The sequence below is a fragment of the Somniosus microcephalus genome, chromosome 2 (assembly GCF_052327205.1).
Source record: "Somniosus microcephalus isolate GS21.2 chromosome 2, FLI_Smic_1.0, whole genome shotgun sequence".
In the NCBI taxonomy this organism is placed as follows: domain Eukaryota; kingdom Metazoa; phylum Chordata; class Chondrichthyes; order Squaliformes; family Somniosidae; genus Somniosus; species Somniosus microcephalus.
In genome coordinates, this window is record NC_140988.1 from 351,357,440 (window position 1) to 351,377,582 (window position 20,143).

A 20,143-nucleotide genomic window follows, 5' to 3' on the forward strand; every position below is an offset into this window, starting at 1 on the left:
CTGGAGTGTAAACGGGATGGTTTCCTGGACAAATATGTCGAGGAACCAACTAGAGATCAGGCCATCTTAGACTGGGTATTATGTAATGAGAAAGGATTAATTAGCAATCTTGTTGTGTGAGGCCCCTTGGGGAGGAGCGATCATAATATGATAGAATTCTTCATTAAAATGGAGAGTGAAGTAGTTGACTCAGAGACTAGGGTCCTGAATTTAAATAAAGGAAATTATGATGGTATGAGGCACGAGCTGGCTAGGATGGATTGGGGAACATAACTTAAAGGGTTGACGGTGGATAGGCAATGGCAAACATTTAAAGATCGCATGGATGAACTACAGAATTTGTTCATCCCTGTTTGGCATAAAAATAAAACAAAAAAGGTGACTCAACCGTGGCTAACAAGGGAAATTAGGGATAACATAAGATCCAAGGAGAGGACATATAATTTGGCCAGAAAAAGCAGCAAACCTGAGGATTGGGAGCAGTTTAGGATTCAGCAAAGGCAGACAAAGGGATTAATTAAGAGGGGGAAAATAGAATATGAGAGTAAGCTTGCAGGTAACATAAAAACTGACTGTAAAAGCTTCTATAGATATGTGAAGAGAAAAAGATTGGTGAAGTCAAGCGTAGGTCCCTTGCAGTCAGAAAAATGTGGAATTTATAATGGGGAACAAAGAAATGAAGACCAATTAAATACATACTTTGGTTCTGTCTTCACAAAGGAGGACACAAATAAATAACCTCCCAGAGATGTCGGGGAACATAGGGTCTAATGAGAGGGAGGAATTGAATGAAATCAGTATTTGTAGGGAAATGGTGTTCGGGAAATTGACAGGATTGAAGGCCGATAAATCCCCAGGGCCTGATAATCTACATCCTAGGGTACTTAAGGAAGTCAAATCAAATCAAATCAATCAAATCAAATCAACTTTTATTGTCATTGTTAGTGCAGAAGTGCAGTACAACGAAATGTAGGCTTGCGGCTCCCGAGAGTGTACAATTTTGATTAGGACACTTAAACATTTCAACATACATTTGTACATATATATTAGCATAAATATGACCATAATAAAGTGCATCGGCAGATGTGCAGGCTTTAGCGTTTATTTGTGGAGTTCAGTAGGATGACAGCCCTGGGAAAGAAGCTGTTCCTAAATCTGGTCGTACGGGTGCGAATGCATCTGTCGCGTCTTCCAGATGGTAGGAGGGCGAACAGACTGTGGCTGGGGTGGGTAGGGTCTTTGATGATGGACTGTGCCCTCCTTAGGCAGCGTTTCTGATATATATGTTCTACGGTCGGTAGCCGGGTGCCGGTAATGCGTTGGGCAGTTTTGACTACCCGCTGCAGGGCTTTCCGGTCATGGGAGCTGCAGCTGCCATACCATACCGTGATACAGTTTGTCAGGATGCTCTCTATAGTGCAGCGGTAGAAGTTAGAGAGGATCAGGGGTGACAGATTACATCCCTTCAGCCTCCTCAAGAAATATAGGCGCTGCTGGGCCTTCTTCACCAGAGAGGAGGTGTTGAGGGACCAGGAGCGGTCTTCCGTGATGTGGACTCCGAGGAACTTAAAGCTGTCCACCCTTTCCACCTCCGCCCCATTGATGTGGATGGGGGTGTGACTTCCGCCTTTGGACTTCCTGAAGTCCACGATTATTTTCTTTGTTTTCTTGGTGTTAAGGGCCAGGTTGTTGTCGGCGCACCACTTCACGAGATGCTGGACCTCCTCCCTGTAGGCTGACTCATCGTTGTTGGTGATCTGGCCTACTACCATGGTGTCATCTGCAAACTTGATGATGGTGTTGGAACCATTAACAGCCACACAGACGTGGGTGAAGAGGGAGTAGAGGAGGGGGCTCAGCACACATCCTTGTGGGGCCCCCGTGTTCAGGGTCAGGGGGGGGGAGGTGTGGTTACCTAATTTGACAGACTGGGGTCTGTTTGTTAGGAAGTCCAGGGTCCAGTTGCAGAGGGAAGTGTTCAGGCCAAGAGTTTGGAGTTTGGTGGCCAGCTTGTTGGGGACGATAGTGTTGAATGCTGAGCTGTAGTCTGTAAACAACATTCTGATGTAGGTCTCCTTACCATCTAGGTGATTCAGTGCCGAGTGTAGAGCAGTTGTGATTGCATCCTCCGTTGATCTGTTTGCCCGATAGGCAAACTGGTGTTGGTCAAGAGAGGCAGGAACACTGGCTTTGATGTGGGCTAAGACCAGTCTCTCGAAACACTTCATTATGATGGGTGTGAGTGCGACAGGTCGATAGTCGTTCAGACACGTCACAGCCGCTTGTTTAGGCACAGGAATGATGGTGGCGGTCTTGAAGCATGTAGGGACTACTGCCTGGGCCAATGACAGGTTGAAGATGGCGGTGAAGACATCAGCCAGCTGATCAGCACATTCCTTGAGTACCCGTCCAGGGATGCTATCTGGTCCAGTAGCCTTTCGTGTGTTCACTCTGCGTAGAGCGCCCCTTACGTCGGAGGTTGACAGAGTGAGCACCTGGTCTTCCGGGGGTGGCAAGGCTTTGGTAGCCGGCTCTTTGTTGTCCCTGTCGAAGCGAGCGTAGAAGTTGTTAAGCTCCTCCGGAAGGGAGGCGTCGCTGACCGGGGGACTGGTGTTTTTGCCCTTGTAGTCAGTGATGGACTGGATGCCTTGCCACATGCGCCGGGGGTCCGAGTTGTTGCGGAAGTGATCCTCTATCCGCAGTGTCTGTTTCCATTTGGCAGTCCTGATACCCTTTTTTAGGTTGGTCCTAGCTGCTCTGTAAGCCGCCGCGTGCCAGATTTAAATGCTGCGTCGCGTGCTTTCAACAGTGAGCGGACCTCTCCGTTCATCCAGGGTTTCTGTTTGGGGTATGACCTGATATTTTTGTGGGTCGTGACGACCTCGACGCAGCTGTTGATGTAGAATAGCACTGTGGATGCGTATTCCTCGATGTCATTGTGGGCAAACATGCCCCAATCAGTGCGTTCGAAGCAATCCTGAAGCTCCGATACTGCCCCCTCTGGCCATACTTTCACTGCTCTCATTGATGTTCTCTCTCTTTTGATGAGCGGTTTGTATGCCGGGGCTAGAAACAGGGAGAGGTGGTCAGACTTCCCAAGGTGGGGGCAGGGAATGGCCTTGTAAGCATCTACAATGCTCGTGTAGACTTGATCCAGTGTGTTCTCCCCTCTTGTGGGGCAGGAGACATTCTGGTGGAATTTCGGTAGTACAGTTTTTAGGTTTGTGTGATTGAAGTCCCCCGCGACGATAAAAGCTCCGTCTGGGTGCGCAGTTTGTTGTTCGCTGATGGCCCTGTAGAGGTCCTTCAGTGCTAGTTTGGCATTAGCGTGTGGTGGGATGTAGACCGCAGTGATGATAACATTCGTGAATTCCCGAGGCAGGTATGCAGCAATGCATATAGTAGATGCATTGCTGGTCATCTTCCAAAATTCTATAGACTCTGGAACAGTTCCCATGGATTGGAGATAGCTAATGGAACCCCACTATTTAAAAAAGGTGGTAGAGATAAAACGGGGAATTATAGACCGGTAAGTCTGACATCGGTAGTGGGGAAAATGCTAGAGTCCATTATAAAAGATGTAATAGCAGAGCACTTGGAAGACAGTGACAGGATCGGACAAAGTCAACATGGATTTACATACAAAAGGTAAATCATGCTTGACTAATCTAGAATTTTTTGCGGATGTAACTGGTAGAATAGATAAGGTAGAACCAGTGGATGTGGTGTATTTAGACTTTCAGGAGGCTTTCGATAAGGTCCTGCATAAGAGATTAGCGTGCAAAGTTAAAGCACATGGGATTGGGGGTAAGTTACTGTCTTGGATAGAGAACTGGTTGGCAGACAGGAAGCAAAGAGTTGGAAAAACGGGTCCTTTTCTGAATGGCAGGCAGTGACTAGTGGGGTACAGCAGGGATCGGTGCTAGGACCCCAGCTATTCAGAATATATATAAATGATCTAGACGAGGGAACTAGATGTAATATCTCCAAGTTTGCAGACGACACAAAGCTGGGTGGGCGTGTGTGCTGTGAGGAGGATGCAGAGAAACTCCAGTATGATTTGGACAGGTTGGGTGATTGGGCAGATGCATGGCAAATGCAGTATAATGTGGATAAATGCAAGGTTATCCACTTTGGTGGCAAAAACAGGAAGACAGATTATTATCTGAACGGCAATAGATTGGGAAAAGGGGAAGTGCAACGAGACCTGGGTGTCCTTGTGCGCCAGTCACTGAAGGTAAGCATGCAGGTGCAGCAGGCGGTTAAGAAGGCAAATGGTATGTTGGCCTTCATAGCGAGAGGATTCGAGTACTGGAGCAAGAATGTCTTGCTGCAGTTGTACAGGGCCTTGGTGAGACCACATCTTGAGTATTGTGTGCAGTTTTGGTCACCTTATCTGAGGAAGGATGTTCTTGCCATGGAGAGAGTGCAGCAAAGATTCACCAGACTGATACCTGGGATGGCAGGAATGATGTATGAGGAGAGATTGGGTCGATTAGGCTTATATTCACTGGAGTTTAGAAGATTGAGAGGGGATCTCATTGAAACTTATAAAATTCTAACAGGACTAGACAGACGAGATGCAGGATGTTCCCGATGGCGGGGGAGTCCAGAACCAGGGGTCACAGTCTAAGGATAAAGGGTAAACCATTTAGGACTGAGATGAGGAGGAATTTCTTCACCCAGAGAGTGGTGAACCTGTGGAATTCTCTACCACAGAAGGCAGTTGAGGCCAATTCATTAAATATATTCAAGAAGGAGTTAGATATATTTCTTAAGGCTAAGGGGATCAAGGGATATGGGGAGAAAGCAGGGACAGGGTACTGAATTTGGATGATCAGCCATGATCTCAATAAATGGCGGAGCAGGCTCGAGGGGCCAAATGGCCTACTCCTGCTCCTATCTTCTATGTATCTATGGTCGTAAAACATCGGTTTTGAGGTTTTTCCATCTATTTGTTACTGGGGTCACTTACTACACTCAATTAGAGCTCAAGTGAACATGTTAAGCATGCCAGTCTCTGCACTGTAATTATGGCTTGTCTTCTCAAGTATCTTTTGAAATGTTGGGAAAAGTTGACAAGACTTTGAGCTGATCTGGGCTCCCTTTTAAAACAGTTGTGCTCGTGTTCATTTTGTCCATGAGTATTGTGGGTGAACAGCAGCAAGCAGCTTGCAGAGTGCTTTTGGACGCAGGGAAATAAAAGCTCCCGACGCACTTCAACAAGTGGGGGTTGCAATAAAAGGATTGACACTGTAACTGAAAAGAAGAGCTAAAACAAAAATGGGCAAATGCTGGCAATACACAACAGGCCTTAGAGAAAAAGCAGGTTAACATTATTGGGAGGGACTCTTCATCCTTAGTGTGTTTCCAGCATTTTCTGTGTCTAGTCCAGTATTGTAACATTCTTCTCCTCTCTCTCCCCGCAAAAAAAAAACATTGGTAAAGCTTATTCTGGAGAAAGTTACTTTAATAGTTAGGATTTGGTATTAATAAGAAAGTAACGTTGTTTTTTTGAGTGCCCTTTGGCATGCTTTTCAGTTCCTCGGATGAAATAAAACTTGGCATGATTTAACTTAGTCATGTGATGAAGTTCGGTTAGTTCCTCATTGGATTAAAAATGAAAGCATTGTGTTGTCATGCAAGAGCCACGGCTTGATAAAGTTCAGTGGAGGTATTGCGGTATCTGTGTGGGAGTTGTACACATTGGGTGTTCTGTTCTCGATCCCCCTTTATCCTGCTTTTTGGATGCACTCCAAGACTATCTCCACCAATGTGTTTTTGATCTTGTTGGGCCTTTCCGCTTTTTCTGGTGTTAACTGTGGTGTTCTAATGTAGTTACTTGTCAAATACAGCCACTTACCCCACTGATTCTCACTCTCTACTTATTCAGAGCTTCCAAAGCCACACGCCAACTACAGCTAGGTGGGCAGGTGAAGCATCTGCTCTTACTCCTCGGGCAGGACGGCTTTTTAAAAAATTCATGGGATGTGGGCATCACTGGCAAGGCCGGCATTTATTGCCCATTCCTAATTGCCCTTGAGAAGGTGGTGGTGAGGCTTGTTAGGCCATTTCAGAGGGCAGTTAAGAATCAACCACATTGCTGTGGGACTGGAGTTACATATCGGCCAGACCAGGTAAGGACAGCAGATTTCCTTCCCTAAAGGGCATTAGTAAACCAGATGGATTTTTTATGACAATCCGGTAGTTTCATGGTTACTGATACTAGCTTTTTATTCCAGATTTATTTACTAACTGCATTTAAATTCCCCAGCTGCCGTGGTGGAATTTGAACTCACGTCTCTGGATCAATTTAGCATGTGACATTACCACTATGCCACCATACCCCTTTGAGCTGACAACAAGGAGTTTGCACACTCGGTCCTGGTAATGTTTCTCCCCATACCCTTGGACAACATCTAGCTTCCCTTCGACAACTCCGGGGAAAGGCTGCCCATGTCCCACCACCATGGGATCGGCCCACAACCCACCACTATGGGATCGGCCCACCTCCCGCCACTATGGGGCCGGACCACATCCCCTCACCATGGTGCTGTCCCATGTCCCACCAACATGGGGCAGTGCACTGGACGGTCAATTCCTCTCATGGGATGTTCTGCAAACGCAGTTTGGATGGGACGCACCCGACATGCACTTTGCTAGGAGATTGAGCATAATGCCCCCAATTTCCTCTGGAGAATTTGCATAGGGTGGACATGCGCCGGCTGGTGGGAGAAAAGGCATATGAAAGAAAGATGGAACTTGCATTTATTTAGCGTCTTTCATGCCCTCAGGAGGTCCCAAAGGGCTTAACAGCCAATTAAGTACTTTTGAAGTGTAGTCACTGTTGTAATGTGGGAAATGCAGCAGCCAATTTGCGCACAGCAAGGTCCCACAAACAGCAATGTGATAATGACCAGATAACCTGTTTTTTAGTGAAGTTAATTCAGGGCTATGTATTGGCCAGGGAGAATGCCACTGCTCTTCTTCAAAATAGTGCCATGGAATCTTTTACATCCACCTGAGAGAGCAGACAGGGCCTCGGTTTAACATCTCTACCGAAAGACATCCTCAGCACTGCACGAGGAGTGTCAGCCTGGTTTATATGTTTAAGTCTCTGAGTGGGACTATGATCCTACGACCTTCTGACTCGGAGGTGAGGGTGCTACCCACTGAGTCAAGGATGACACCTTATGAAGGACCTTAAAGGCTGCCGCTGGCTTAAAGGGGAATGTCACTGTGTGCCTTCTGATGCGGTGAGCAGCGCAAGTGTTTCTAGCTGCGTTTCTGGATACTTCTCTGCACCTTGAATCAATGGTGAACTCTGAGCCATGGCTCTGCTTGTTTGCCTTGCCTTCATTCCAGGCTGCATTGTGTTTGACTGTTTGCTGTGCCTTTAGCTCGCTGTCCTTTGCTCCTTTACTATTTGCCTTCACCTGTAGACTCTGCTGCTGCTGCTCAACCTGGATAGTATGGCAGGTGCACCTCCTGGAGGAAGCAGGGTGCCCAGCTTTGACGATGGCAGCATTGAGCTGATGTTATGGGCAGTAAAGGAGAGGAGGGAGGCGCTGTTCCTGCCAGAGTGAGGTAGATGTCCAGATCAACTGGCCGGAAAGTATGGCAGGAGGTGATGGGACTTTGTCAATGTTACCAGCACTGTAAAGCACACCTGGCTGCAGTGTAGGAAGAAATGTAACATTCTGACCAGAAGGGGCAAGGTAGGCCACTGGCTTGATATACTCTTGTGCTCTTTACCAATGACTAGGTGCTGGATCACTGAACTACTATGCATGCCTTCCCTCACAATCCCCCCTCCTTACCAGGGGGAGGCTCCATATCCTCAAAAGTTCACTCTTCACTACTTCCCTTACACACCAGTCCTACGCCCAGCACAAGCAAGCCCACTCATCCGCATTGCCAAGCTAGCAAAGCAACTTGTGCAGGCATTCACATCTTTCTCGTCACAGATGCTCTTCACACAAGGACTTGTTAACTAGCACTGCACACTTCATCTGTTTTATCACTGCTTCACACCTTACAGGAGAGTGGAGCTGACTGCTACTGTTACTGGAAAAGCATCTATTCGTGACCTCATCCTTTCAGGCCTGGTCTCTGGGTCTTTGAGGGCCACGATACTCTGGAGCTGGGGGACCAGGTGGGCAAGCCTCAGCCTGGAGTTAGCATTACTAAAGATACTTCCTACACACTGCATTCTCATATCTTCTCAGAAGCTCTGTCATGTAAACTTACAAAGAGCTGACAGTACAGCGCTGCTGTTAGTTCGGTTCCTTCTTATAATGCTCTCTTGTTTCTATCTTTGCAGGAACCTCTCAAGCATCAGGAACCAGCTCGTCCCAGGACTCCTCAACAAGCAGCACCCTGTCACTGCATCTTACCTATCCACATACCAGTACAGAGATACCCACCTCAAGGGAGATTTAGCTAGTCAGCTTGAGGGCAACACAGAGGGTGAGGCACAGAGCAATGGGTTAACAGGAACAGGAGCACGTGCAGGAAGAGGAGCGGCAAGCCTCTCGCTGGAGTGACCATTTCAGGGCAACGTAGCCCCTCGCCACAGAGGCGGTTACGACAGTTAAAACCACTGCTATCCAGTTCTTGGGCTGCAATCCAACCACCTCAGTGGGCTGAATGGTAGATAAGCTGGCCCAAATGACAGCTGATATTGGGACTGGCTCATGAGCCATATCATTGTTGCCACAGGGCTTGCTCACCCACAGAACAAGAGCACAGTCATAACGTTACTTCTTACATCCTTGACAGGTTGGGTGCCTTAGCATGACGTTTCCATGGCCCCAGCACCTCCCGAATCATCATGGGGTAAGATTTCAACTGTTTGCTATTGATAGCGAGATTGTGAGCATGTGTATGAACACATTACAATTTCTCTTTTAATGGTGAACAGTGGAAATCTTCCTCTTCCATATGTTACACCTAATAGTTGACTGTCAATATCAGTGGTTGTAATCCACAGCTCTCTTCTGGACCAGGTCGTCATCCAGTTCTTTTTTTAACTGTATTAACTAAGAGCCAAATAATCCTACTGGCCTGGAGTTCCTGCTAGGGGACGCAATCGGTAAAATACGATCAGAATGCGCTGGACACGGCGCTGGATTTGCCGAGGTGGAGTTAAGTCCAAGTTTCCACTCAAACTCATTAGCATAAGCCCGAATGTATAATCCAGCATAAAGTGGTTATGGGCATAACTCACTTAACGCTTCAAATTCCATGGTCTATCGCCCTATTTCATTGAATTCCGCCCAGATTCCACTGTGCGGAGATCATGTGGAAACTCCGGACCAGTGTGTTTAATCTGTGACAGCCAGAGAAAGTGGAAATGTGTGTGGTAACATTGGGCACTCTCTAAACTCTAGGTCATTTCTAGTCTTGAATGCAGCAGCAAATGTTTCATGTTAACTAAATTGCATAAATGGCTTGCACAGATACATTGGGTGCCTTTTTAAACATGCACAACAGTTCACATTGTGCACAGTATGTACCATTCCCACAGTTCAAATCTGCTTTGTAAGATTTTTGCATTTAACTACTTACTTGACTCAGGTTCTATTTTGTAAATAAATTTACCATGTTCGGCTATCTATCCATCTGTAACTGGTACCTTACCAGCTCAAGAACTCCCAAACCCAAAGCTAATGGCCCATAAATTCGGGTCGGAGGCTTCCCGCGGGTGCAAGCTCCCGACCTACACTTACCTAGCGCGCCGGCCATTGAGCTGTGGGCCCGCGTGGGATTCCGATCCGGGGCCTCCTCCAACTGCCGGCGCGCAGTGCTTGCGTATCCCAGGGGCGCAGTTAGTTCGATGTGTCCCCTGGGATCACGTGGGCATGGGGAGCCAATCGGAGCAGGGAATGCTTCATTGATAAGTTTGACAGGCCCTGTCAAACCTATAAATACTATAAGCCCCAAAACATCACTAAATCTTCAAATAAATTTTAAAAAATAATCACATTTTTAAAATAAACTATAAATTACATGAAATAACTATTTTAAACAATAATTTAAATTTTTGAAAAAATTAATTACATTTTCTAACGGGGCTAAAAATAAACTTACCTTTCTTTAAAGTATTTAAAAATAATAAACCTGTGGAAAAAATGTTTTAATTTTAATTAATTCACCACTTACCTTGTCAAAAGCAGGCCTTACGCCTGCTTTTTACATGTCTAACTTCTGGAGACTTACCTTCCCGGGAAAACCTGCAAAAAAACGTAAGTTCAATGCGCACACGCTGCCTCTCCTGCGCACGCGTTCGACTTCTGAACCCCTTCTTTCAGGGGAACGGAAGTGCCGGTTTCCCACGCATGCGCAGTGCATGTACGAAACCGGTACTTCCATTGGGCTTACGGGTGAGTACCCCGTGCGTACTCACCCGTGGAGACCCGAATATCTGCGCCATTGACAGGTTGTACAACTTAAACGCACTGTTCAATCCATTATTTGTGACGTACCTCAGACTGGCAGATGGTAAGAGGTACAAACGTTGACGACTTATTATTTGTTCACGGGATGCGGGCGTCACTGGCAAGGCCAGCATTTATTGCCCACTCTTGTACATTGAAATCTTTTTCACTTGTACGGATTATAAGCTTTATTCCTGACACTTGTATAACTCCTCTCGAATCTGAGTCAGTTGTCAAAATCGCCTCTTATCAAATCATTTCAAAGTGGGATTTTTGTTTCCTCGTTCACCGAAGAGTCTGCTGGCAAAACTTTGGAGAGCATGCGATCTGTACCTTGGAACACATGTGCTGAACTCTTTTGAAATTCTGCCCGCAGGCAATCCACACATTCCGAAACCCCGGAAAATCCTGAGGTCTGGATGGGGCAGTAACCCTTACATCCGTGGGTCGTATTCCTACACTCGAGTTGGGTCGAGTGGGGCGGACGTCGAGAAACTTGCGAAGCCACTGCCTTATCCAAAAAGCACAAAAGCGGCTGTAAGTAGCAGATCTGTATTTACAACGGTGGTGGAGGGGGCAGGGGGTGGTGGGGGGGGGAAACGGCGACAGTCGATCTTTGGTCGTCTCAATCAAATTCTGATATGCCAGGGCTACTGTCAGTGGGATGTCCACGCCAAGGAACAAGATATTCACGGGATATTACAAATAGTGACCGTACACAGCCAACATGCATGCTGCATGTCGATTGGAAAGTTTTGTCTTATTTGATCATAGAACCTTTCTGGAAAGTCACTTTTTATTATTATTAGCAAGCGCAAGTGATAGGCCAAGGCTCATAGTACCTGATAGTGATGAGGCTAAAAATAGGAGAAAAAAAATAAAGGAGTGCTGATTAGGTGGCAGCAACCTTGGAGTTTAAACGCCTGTAGATTGTAGCAGAACAGAATGCTGAGGGCTCAAGGAATAGCACAGTTTGGAAGTCATGAGAAAGAATGACTTTGAGCAAGACACGGTGTGATGACCCTTTGCATCTATTAATGTGGGTGAATTTAGAAACTCTTGTGATGTCGACCGGAAAATCTTTTTTTATTTGACATGGGTACTTGTGATCCAAAGACAGACCTGTAAATGTTCTTATTGCTACGTGATTCATTACCAACTATGGTTATTGCTCCTCTGACCTTATCTTCATAGAATCATGCAGAATAGGAGGAGGCCATTTGGCCCAACGTGCCTGTGCCAGCTCTTTGAAAGAGCTATCCAAGTAGTCCCACTCCCCCTGCTCTTTCCCCCTAGCCCTGTGATTTTTTGCTTTTAAAGTATATCATATTCCCTTTTGAAAGTTACTATTGAATCTGCTTCCACCCCCCTTTTCAGGCAGTGCATACCAGGTCACAACAACTCACTCCAAAATATGCCCTTCCTCCCCACTGCATCCTCACTGTGCTGAAATCAAGACTGATGGCACTGCGTCCTACACTAATGCATCCTTTCCCTGGACACCATCCCTACTATCCTCAGCCCCCCTCCTACAGGCTAGAGATTTTTAACATTTATGGTTGCCATTACTTAAGCGCTATCTTGATTGTCTTACCTAGTCTTCTCTCGACTGATCTTTTCAACATTGACGGTGTGGCATTTTATCTAAGTTTCTCAATATAGAAAAAGCAAGGAAGTTATGATTACATAGGATTACATCGGATATACGGCACAGAAACAGGCCATTCGGCCCAGCCAGTCCATGCTCCACTCGAGCCTCCTCCCGTCTTTCTTCATCTAAATCTATCAGCGTAACCCTCTATCCCCTTTTCCCTCATGCTTGTCCAGCCTCCTCTTAAATGCATCTATACTATTCGCTTCAACCACTCCCTGTGGTAGCGAGTTCCACATTCTCACCACTCTCTGGGTAAAGAAGCTTCTTCTGAATTCCCTATTAGATTTCATGGTGACAATCTTATATTGATGGCCTCTAGTTTTGCTCTTCCCCACAAGTGGAAACATTCTCTCTGTATCCACTCTATCAAAACTTTCATAATTTTAAAGACCTCTATTAGGTCACCCCTCAGCCTTCTTTTTTCAAGAGAAAAGAGACCCAGCCTGTTCATCCTTTCCTGATATGTATACCCTCGCATTTCTGGTATCATCCTTGTAAATCTTCTCTGCACCCTCTCCATTGCCTCTATATCCTTTTTATAATATGGTGACCAGAACTGCACGCAGTACTCTAAGTGTGGTCTAACCAAGGTTCGATACAGGTTTAGCATAACTTCCCAACTTTTCAATTCTATCCCTCTAGAAATAAACCCTAGTGCTTGGTTTGCTTTTTTTTATGCTCTTGCTAACCTGTGGTGCAACTTTTAGTGATTTGTGTATTTGTACTCCCAGATCCCTTTGTTCTTCTACCCCACCTAGACTAGCACTCTCCAAGTGATAAGTGACCTCCCTATTCGTCCTATCAAAATGTACTAACTCACATTTACCTGTGTTGAACTTCATTTGCCAATTATATGCCCATTCTGCAAGTTTATTAATGTCCTCTTGTAATTTGTTACAGTCCTCCTCAGTATTGGCTACCCCCCGCCTCCCCAATTTGGTATCATCCACAAATTTAGAAATTGTGTTTTTGATTCCAAAGTCTAAATCGTTAATGTAAATTGTGAACAACAGTGGTTTCAACACTGATCCTTGTGGAACACCTCTACCCACCTTCTGCCACTGTGAATAGCTACCCTTTACCTCTACTCTGCTTTCTGCCTTGAAGCCAGCCAGCAATCCATTCTGTTACTTGTCCCTTGACTCCGCATTCTCTGACCTTATTCATTAGTCTATTATGGGGTACCTTATCGAAGGCCTTTTGAAAATCTAGATAAATTACATCTACTGCATTACCATTGTCTACTCTCTCTGTTACCTCTTCAAAAAATTCAATAAAGTTGGTCAAGCAGGATTTTCCCTTTTGAAATCCATGCTGACTATTCATTATTATACTTTTTGTTTCTAGATGTTCTTCTATTCTCTCCTTTAGTAGGGATTCCATTATTTTTCCTACCACCGATGTTAAGCTGACTGGTCTATAATTTCCTGGACATGTTCTATCCCCCTTCTTAAATATCGGTATTACGTTAGCTATCCACCAGTCCTCTGGCACTATACCCTTTTCTAATGAATTATTAAATATGTGTAGTAATGCCTCTGCTATCTCTTCCTTAGATTCTTTTAAAATGCGGGATGCAATCCATCCGGACCAGGGGTTTTATCGTCTTTGAGTTTGATTAGTTTATTTAGTATATCCCCCTTTTTTTATTTTAAATGCACTTATCTCATTACTCATCTCATCATCCAATGTCATGTCCACCTGTTCTATCTCCCTGGTAAATACCAAAGCGAAATAATGATTTAATATTTCTGCATCTCCCTATCGTTACATGTGGTATTGTCCTGTCTATCCCTTAATGGCCCTATTCCCATCCCAACCTTCCTTTTTTTATTGATGTGCCTGTAAAATATTTTACTATTTTGTTTTATGTTATGATGAAGTTATGATGAACCTTTATAAAACACTGGTTTGGCCTCAACTGGAGTATTGTGTCCAATTCTGGGCACCGCACTTTAGGAAGGATGTGAAGGCCTTAGAGAGGGTGCAGAAAAGATTTACGAGAATGATTCCAGGGATGAGCGACTTGAGTTATGTGGATAGACTAGAGAAGCTGGGGTTGTTCTCCTTAGAGCAGAGAAGGTTGAGAGGAGATTTGATAGAGGTATTCAAAACCATGAGGGGTCTAGACAGAGTAGATAGAGAGAGACTGTTCCTATTGGTGGAAGGGTCGAGAACCAGAGGACACAGATTTAAGGTGATTGGCAAATGAACCAAAGGCAACGTAAGAAAAAACTTTTATGCAGCGAATGGTTAGGATCTGGAATGCACTGCCTGAAAGGGTGATGGAGGCTGATTCAATCATGGCTTTAAGCACCTGGTGGAAAAGATTTTGCAGGGCTTGAGAAAGGGCGGGGGAGTGGGACTTGCTGAAGTGCTCTTGCAGATAGCCGGCACGGGCTCGACGAGCCGAATGGCCTCCTTCTGTGCTATAACCATTCTATGATTCTATGATTCTATTTATTTATCCTCTCTTAATGTAGTACCTCCCTAGCCTTTTGCCTTCTATATATCCTCTTCCCTGGAGAACCGGTAAACTAATTGCAGACTTAAGCATAGCAATAGCAATAGCAATATTATTCCTTGCTAAGAAGGCATGTAAATCGGAGCGGTTTCTTACCCTCCTTCCGCCACCCCCCCCCCCCCCCCCCCCCCGGCCCAATCCACCCCATGAGGCAGTCCACCTAAGACACTTGACAATGGGAAGGTGTGAAAAATGCACTTTAACTTTCATTTAAAAAAAAGGATACAGTAAATGTTCACTTCTCTAGATTTGTCTTGTGAAATGGTGAAACTTTTATTTAAATTTAGCAAATAAAAAGAGATTAGAAGTTTAAACTATTATTCAGTAACACGTGATTTCCCTCCTATTAGCCTATGCAGATTTTATTTGCTGGGGAGGCCACTCACAGAAAGTATTACTCAACTACCCATGGTGCTTTGCTTTCTGGCGAGCGAGAGGCTGCACGTCTCGTGGAGATGTATCAAGACCTCTATCAAGGAAAGGGCATGAAGTCAAATAACCAACAAACCACTTACTAGTGAGATCTTATATGGACTGGACTAAAAGTGCATCTTCAATGTACCATTTCTTTAAGTAGAATATTATAATCTTGTTTAATAAGGGTATGTTCAAATCATTTTTAAGTGGATATAACGTACAATTAACACATTCTGGTAATGCTTTGGTCATGTAAATGTTTACACTCTACTATTTTAATTTTTAAATCAATGCACTTCTAACCTCATTTTGATTTTCTGCATCATAAGTGCCTTCCTGTATTCAGTTATCGTTCTAATAAAACAAGGGGCATAATCAAAGCAGCGGTAGCTGTTTGGAAACTGATGATTGAGTTGCATGTCCGTGGAGCTGAGGGTGAGGGGAAGTCCCCCCATGTTGCAGCTGCCTGAAGATATGCTGCAAAACGTTGGTGTGCTTTTCTCTACGTCTTGCCATTAGATGCTATAGCCATTAAATAAAACACACTCCTGTTGCAGGTGTCAGCCGTGGCTCAGTGGTAGAACTTCTCACCTCTGAGTCAGAAGGTTGTGGGTTCAAGTCCCACTCCAGAAAACACAAGCACAAAATCTAGGCTGACACTCCAGTGCAGTACTGAGGAAATGCTGCACCGTCGGAGGTGCCTTCTGTCAGCTGAGACGTTTAATCTGAGGCGCCTTCTCAGGTAGATGTAAAAGGTCCCGGGACACTATTTTGAAGAAGAACAAGGGGTAATGGGTATGTACACAAATTGGCAGGATGTGACGAGTGGTGTCTCCCAGGGATTTGTACTGGGGCCTCAGCTTTTTACTATATTTATAACTGATTTAAATGAAGGAACAGGCAGCCATCTATCCAAGTTTGCGGATGGCACCAAGTTAGGTGGCACAGTAAATAGTGTCGATGGGAGTAGAAAGTTGCAAGGGGACATTGATAGATTAAATGAGTGGGCACAACGGTGGCAGATAGAGTTCAGTGCGGGAGTGTGAGATCGTCCACTTTGGGCCTAAGAAAGATAGATCAGAGTATTTTCTAAATGGTGAGAAACTGGAAACTGTGCAGGAGCAGAGAGAGTTAGGGACCCACATACAGAAATCACTGAAAGCTAGTGGACAGGTTCAAACAATAATTTAAAAAGGTAATGGAGTGTTGGCCTTTATCTCAAAAGGGGCTGGAATACCAAGTGGTGGAAGTTCTGTTTCAGTTATATAAAGCTCTGGTTAGACCCCATTGTGCTGCGTTCAATTCTGGGCCTCGCACCTCAGGAAAGATATATTGGTCATGGAGGGGTCCAGGGCAGATTCACCAGAATGATACCGGGGCTAATAGGGTTAAATTACAAAGACAGGTGGCATAGTATTGGCTTGTATTCCCTTGAGTATAGAAGATTAAGGGGCAAACTAATTGAGACGTTTAAGATGATTTAAAGGAGTTGATAGGGTGGATAGAGAGAAACTATTTCCTCTGGTGGGGGGAGTCCAGAACAAGGGGACATAACCTTAACATTAGAGCTAGGCTGTTCAGGGGTGATGTCAGAAAGCACTTCTTCACACAAAGGGCAGTGGGAAACTGGAACTTTGTCCCCCAAAGAGCTGTTAAGGCTGGGGGTCAATTGAAAATTTCAAAACTGAGATTGATAGTTTTTTGTTAGGCAAGGCTATTAAAGGGTACAAAACCAAGGGGGTGGATAGAGTTAAGATACAGATCACCCACGATCTAATTGAATGATGGAATAGGGCTGAGGGGCTGAATGGCCTACTCCTATTCCACATTCTTATACTGCTCCCCCTAGTGTCCTGGCCAATATTTATCCTTCAAGCAACATCACGAAAACAGATTATCTGGTCATTATCACATTGCTATGCTTGCTGTGCGCAAATTGGCTGCCGCGTTGCCTACATTACGACAGTGACTACACTTTGAAAAGTACTTAATTGGCTGTAAAGAACTTTAGGATGTCCTAAGGTCATGAAAGACGCTATATAAATGCAAATTCTTACTTTCTCTCCCTGAACCACCACTTCCCCATAACCGTTGCTTGACTATAAACATTTCAGACTACAGGAAACTTCGCGATATCTGGCACCGACGGGACCGAGCTGCTGCCGATCTATCAAAACTTCCGGATAGACCAGCACTAATGTTGAAGGATACGGAGGTTTTCATCTCCGTATCTGACAACAAACACTGTTGCTTAGCAACAGCTTGTAAACACTCGGCCCGTACCTTGGAAGCATCTCTGAAGTTGTTGCTAAGCTACAGAGACACTTTCCAGAGCCTGACTGTTAAAAAAATGCTGGGAGAAGAAAAAAAACCTAACCAAAATGGCAGCTGATTTCTGCCGTTAGATCGAGGTTTCCGGACATACAACCTCCGGATAAACCAAAGTTTCCTGTATTACATAAACACTGCGGGGGTGAAATTGGTCTATGCCAATAGCACAAAACCGGCTGATAAGCGTATTACATCGCATCTGATTTTCTTTCCCATTGACTTCTGATAGGAAAATTGAGCGCGGTGTAAAACGGGCTGTCAGTTCGCTATTGGCCCATTTTGCGTGACTGGCGGAGACCAGTTTCCCCTCCTGCATTTTCCAGGGAGTGGGTGTAGGCTGACGGAGCCTCTGTTTTCTACCAATGAATGGAAGAGGCAAAGGCTCGATGGCATCTTTAGTTTTACAGTTAAAATTGGCATTCTTCTTCCATCTCACCTCCCCCAACCTAAGAAACCATCAACTACATTTAACAGATGGGTTCTTGCGTGTGGCACATATGCTAATCTATATGTTCGATATGACTAGCAACCCCTGTGGTACCCATTCTAATTGGTGAAGTAAATGTCAATGCAACGTAGAGAGGAAAAGAAGGTGACACTGTCAATGTCTTAAAACTTGTATCTAAAATTAATTAAATTTAACAACCCTTATGTTATTGTGATCTGCTGATCGACTTTTAATTTGATAATGTTATACTTTGCCTAATATTGGGGTTTTGTTGTCATGTCTAATTACATTTTTCTGTTATATGGAAAGAATGCAGCACAAAATGTGCATAAGCATGCAGATCAGTCACGGAGTTAAATGGCAAATGTAATGTAACATTTGAAAAATGTAAAATATTGCACATCAGTCAAAATAATGTGGGGTCCAACTATTCAATAAATAGAACTGAATTAACACAGTTTCATTTTGTAATTTGCTTTTATATTTAAAGCTTCTGTCGTACGGATTAGGGAGCAACATCCGTGCACCAGCTCCCTGTGCTTGCATTGCTAAAACTGGCTCCCCTTGTTTCAGGGGCAGAACCGTAGATGTACAGAAGTGAAGAGTTGGACCAGGGCAATAAAAAGTAGACATGTTAGTGCTGATTATCCCCAACTGGTGTAAGTCATGTCTATTGGTGCTTATCCTACTCATTAAAAGTATTAACATTTCCTGGGTCAGCTTATTCTCCTCCTTATTCACTGATCCATCAGATGGAGTCTGGGTCACATGTGAGGAGCATGCTTGTGGTGGGGAATGGATGGTTGTGAAATTTAAAGGGACAGGGACAATGAAGCGGAAGTGTCACAAGTAGGGGAGTAAAACTTTTAAAAGCCTTTTGGAAGATTCAAAAATTATTCCGACCTATTGGTTGCCTTTTTCCAAGGCTGGAGTAGCAAGGGATTAAGAAGCGACAGACCAAAATGAAGGGAAACTAAACCCCATATGCAGGCTTGTCTGTCACTGGCATGTTTGTTAGCAGCAGGTGCCCTTACAGCAGGTGGCACCGTTCTGCATTGCCATTCCAGACCCTGTGAAGACACTTCCCCACAGCTGTTGCTAATGTGCGTCAATGCCTGTGCATTTCTTTCTCCGTTCATTTTCAGGCTGTGGGCCTTTATTGGCAAGGCTGGCATTTATTGTCCATCCCTAGATGCTCTGTGTTTGATTCAACTGAGTGGCTTTGCTAGGTCACTTCAGAGGACAGGTAAGAGTCAAGGTGATTAAGGTGGTATAGGCCAGTCTGGATACAGGCCTTCGTGGTAAGGATGAAATTACTTCAATGATAAGAGAGGATATAATGAGAGGTGAGCAGGCAGTGGAGACTTTATAGGTAGAATTAAGAAATAGAAAAGGATCTGCAGTCGGCTGCTCATAAATGGGCCTGGTGACTGATCGATTTTTGCCAGGGCTGGCATTTATGTCAACTTGGCCTGTGATGACACTAGTCAGAATGAGCAGACGCGCGGGCTTGCGTCTCTGGATAGGCAGTGGCAAACATTCAACGACCGCATGGATCAACTACAGAATTTGTTCATCCCAGTTTGGCATTAAAATAAAACAAAAAAGGTGACTCAACCGTGGCTAACAAGGGAAATTAGGGATAGCATAAGATCCAAGGACAGGACATATAAATTGGCCAGAAAAAGCAGTAAACCTGAGGATTGGGAGCAGTTTAGGATTCAGCAAAGGAGGACAAAGGGATTAATTATGAAGGGGAAAATAGAATATGAAAGTAAGCTTTCAGGGAACATAAAAACTGACTGTAAAAGTTTTTATAGATATGTGAAGAGAAAAAGATTGGTGAAGTCAAGCGTGGGTCCCTTGCAGTCAGAATCAGGGGAATTTATAATGGGGAACGAAGAAATGGAAGACCAATTAAATACATATTTTGGTTCTGTCTTCACAAAGGATGACACAAATAACCTCCCAGAGATGTCGGAGAACATAGGGTCTGATGAAAGGGAGGAACTGAAAGAAATCAGTATTTGTAGGGAAATGGTGTTAGGGAAATTGATGGGATTGAAGGCCGATAAATCCCCAGGGCCTGATAATCTACATCCTAGGGTACTTAAGGAAGTGGCCCTAGAAATAGTAGATGCATTGCTGATCATCTTCCAACATTCGATGGAATCTGGAACAGTACCCATGGACTGGAGGGTAGCTAATGTTACCCCACTATTCAAAAAAGGTGGTAGAGAGAAAACGGGGAATTACAGACTGTAATCGGTAGTGGGGAAAATGCTACAGTCCATTATAAAAGATGTAATAGCAGAGCACTTGGAAAACAG

The 20,143-nt window shown here is 44.7% G+C and overlaps 1 protein-coding gene across 1 annotated transcript in view; it reads left to right on the plus strand.

The window, feature by feature from the left end:
• The window catches only part of smox (spermine oxidase), a 56,829-nt gene extending 38,563 nt beyond the window's left edge, over positions 1-18,266 (plus strand). The window contains exons 6-7 of the mRNA XM_085975530.1: positions 10,816-10,976; positions 14,968-18,266. Of these exons, the coding sequence (XP_085831656.1) occupies positions 10,816-10,976; positions 14,968-15,135 (329 nt within the window). The 3' untranslated portion in view covers positions 15,136-18,266. The remainder of the gene's footprint in view (positions 1-10,815; positions 10,977-14,967) is intronic.
• The last annotated feature ends 1,877 nt before the right edge of the window (positions 18,267-20,143 follow it).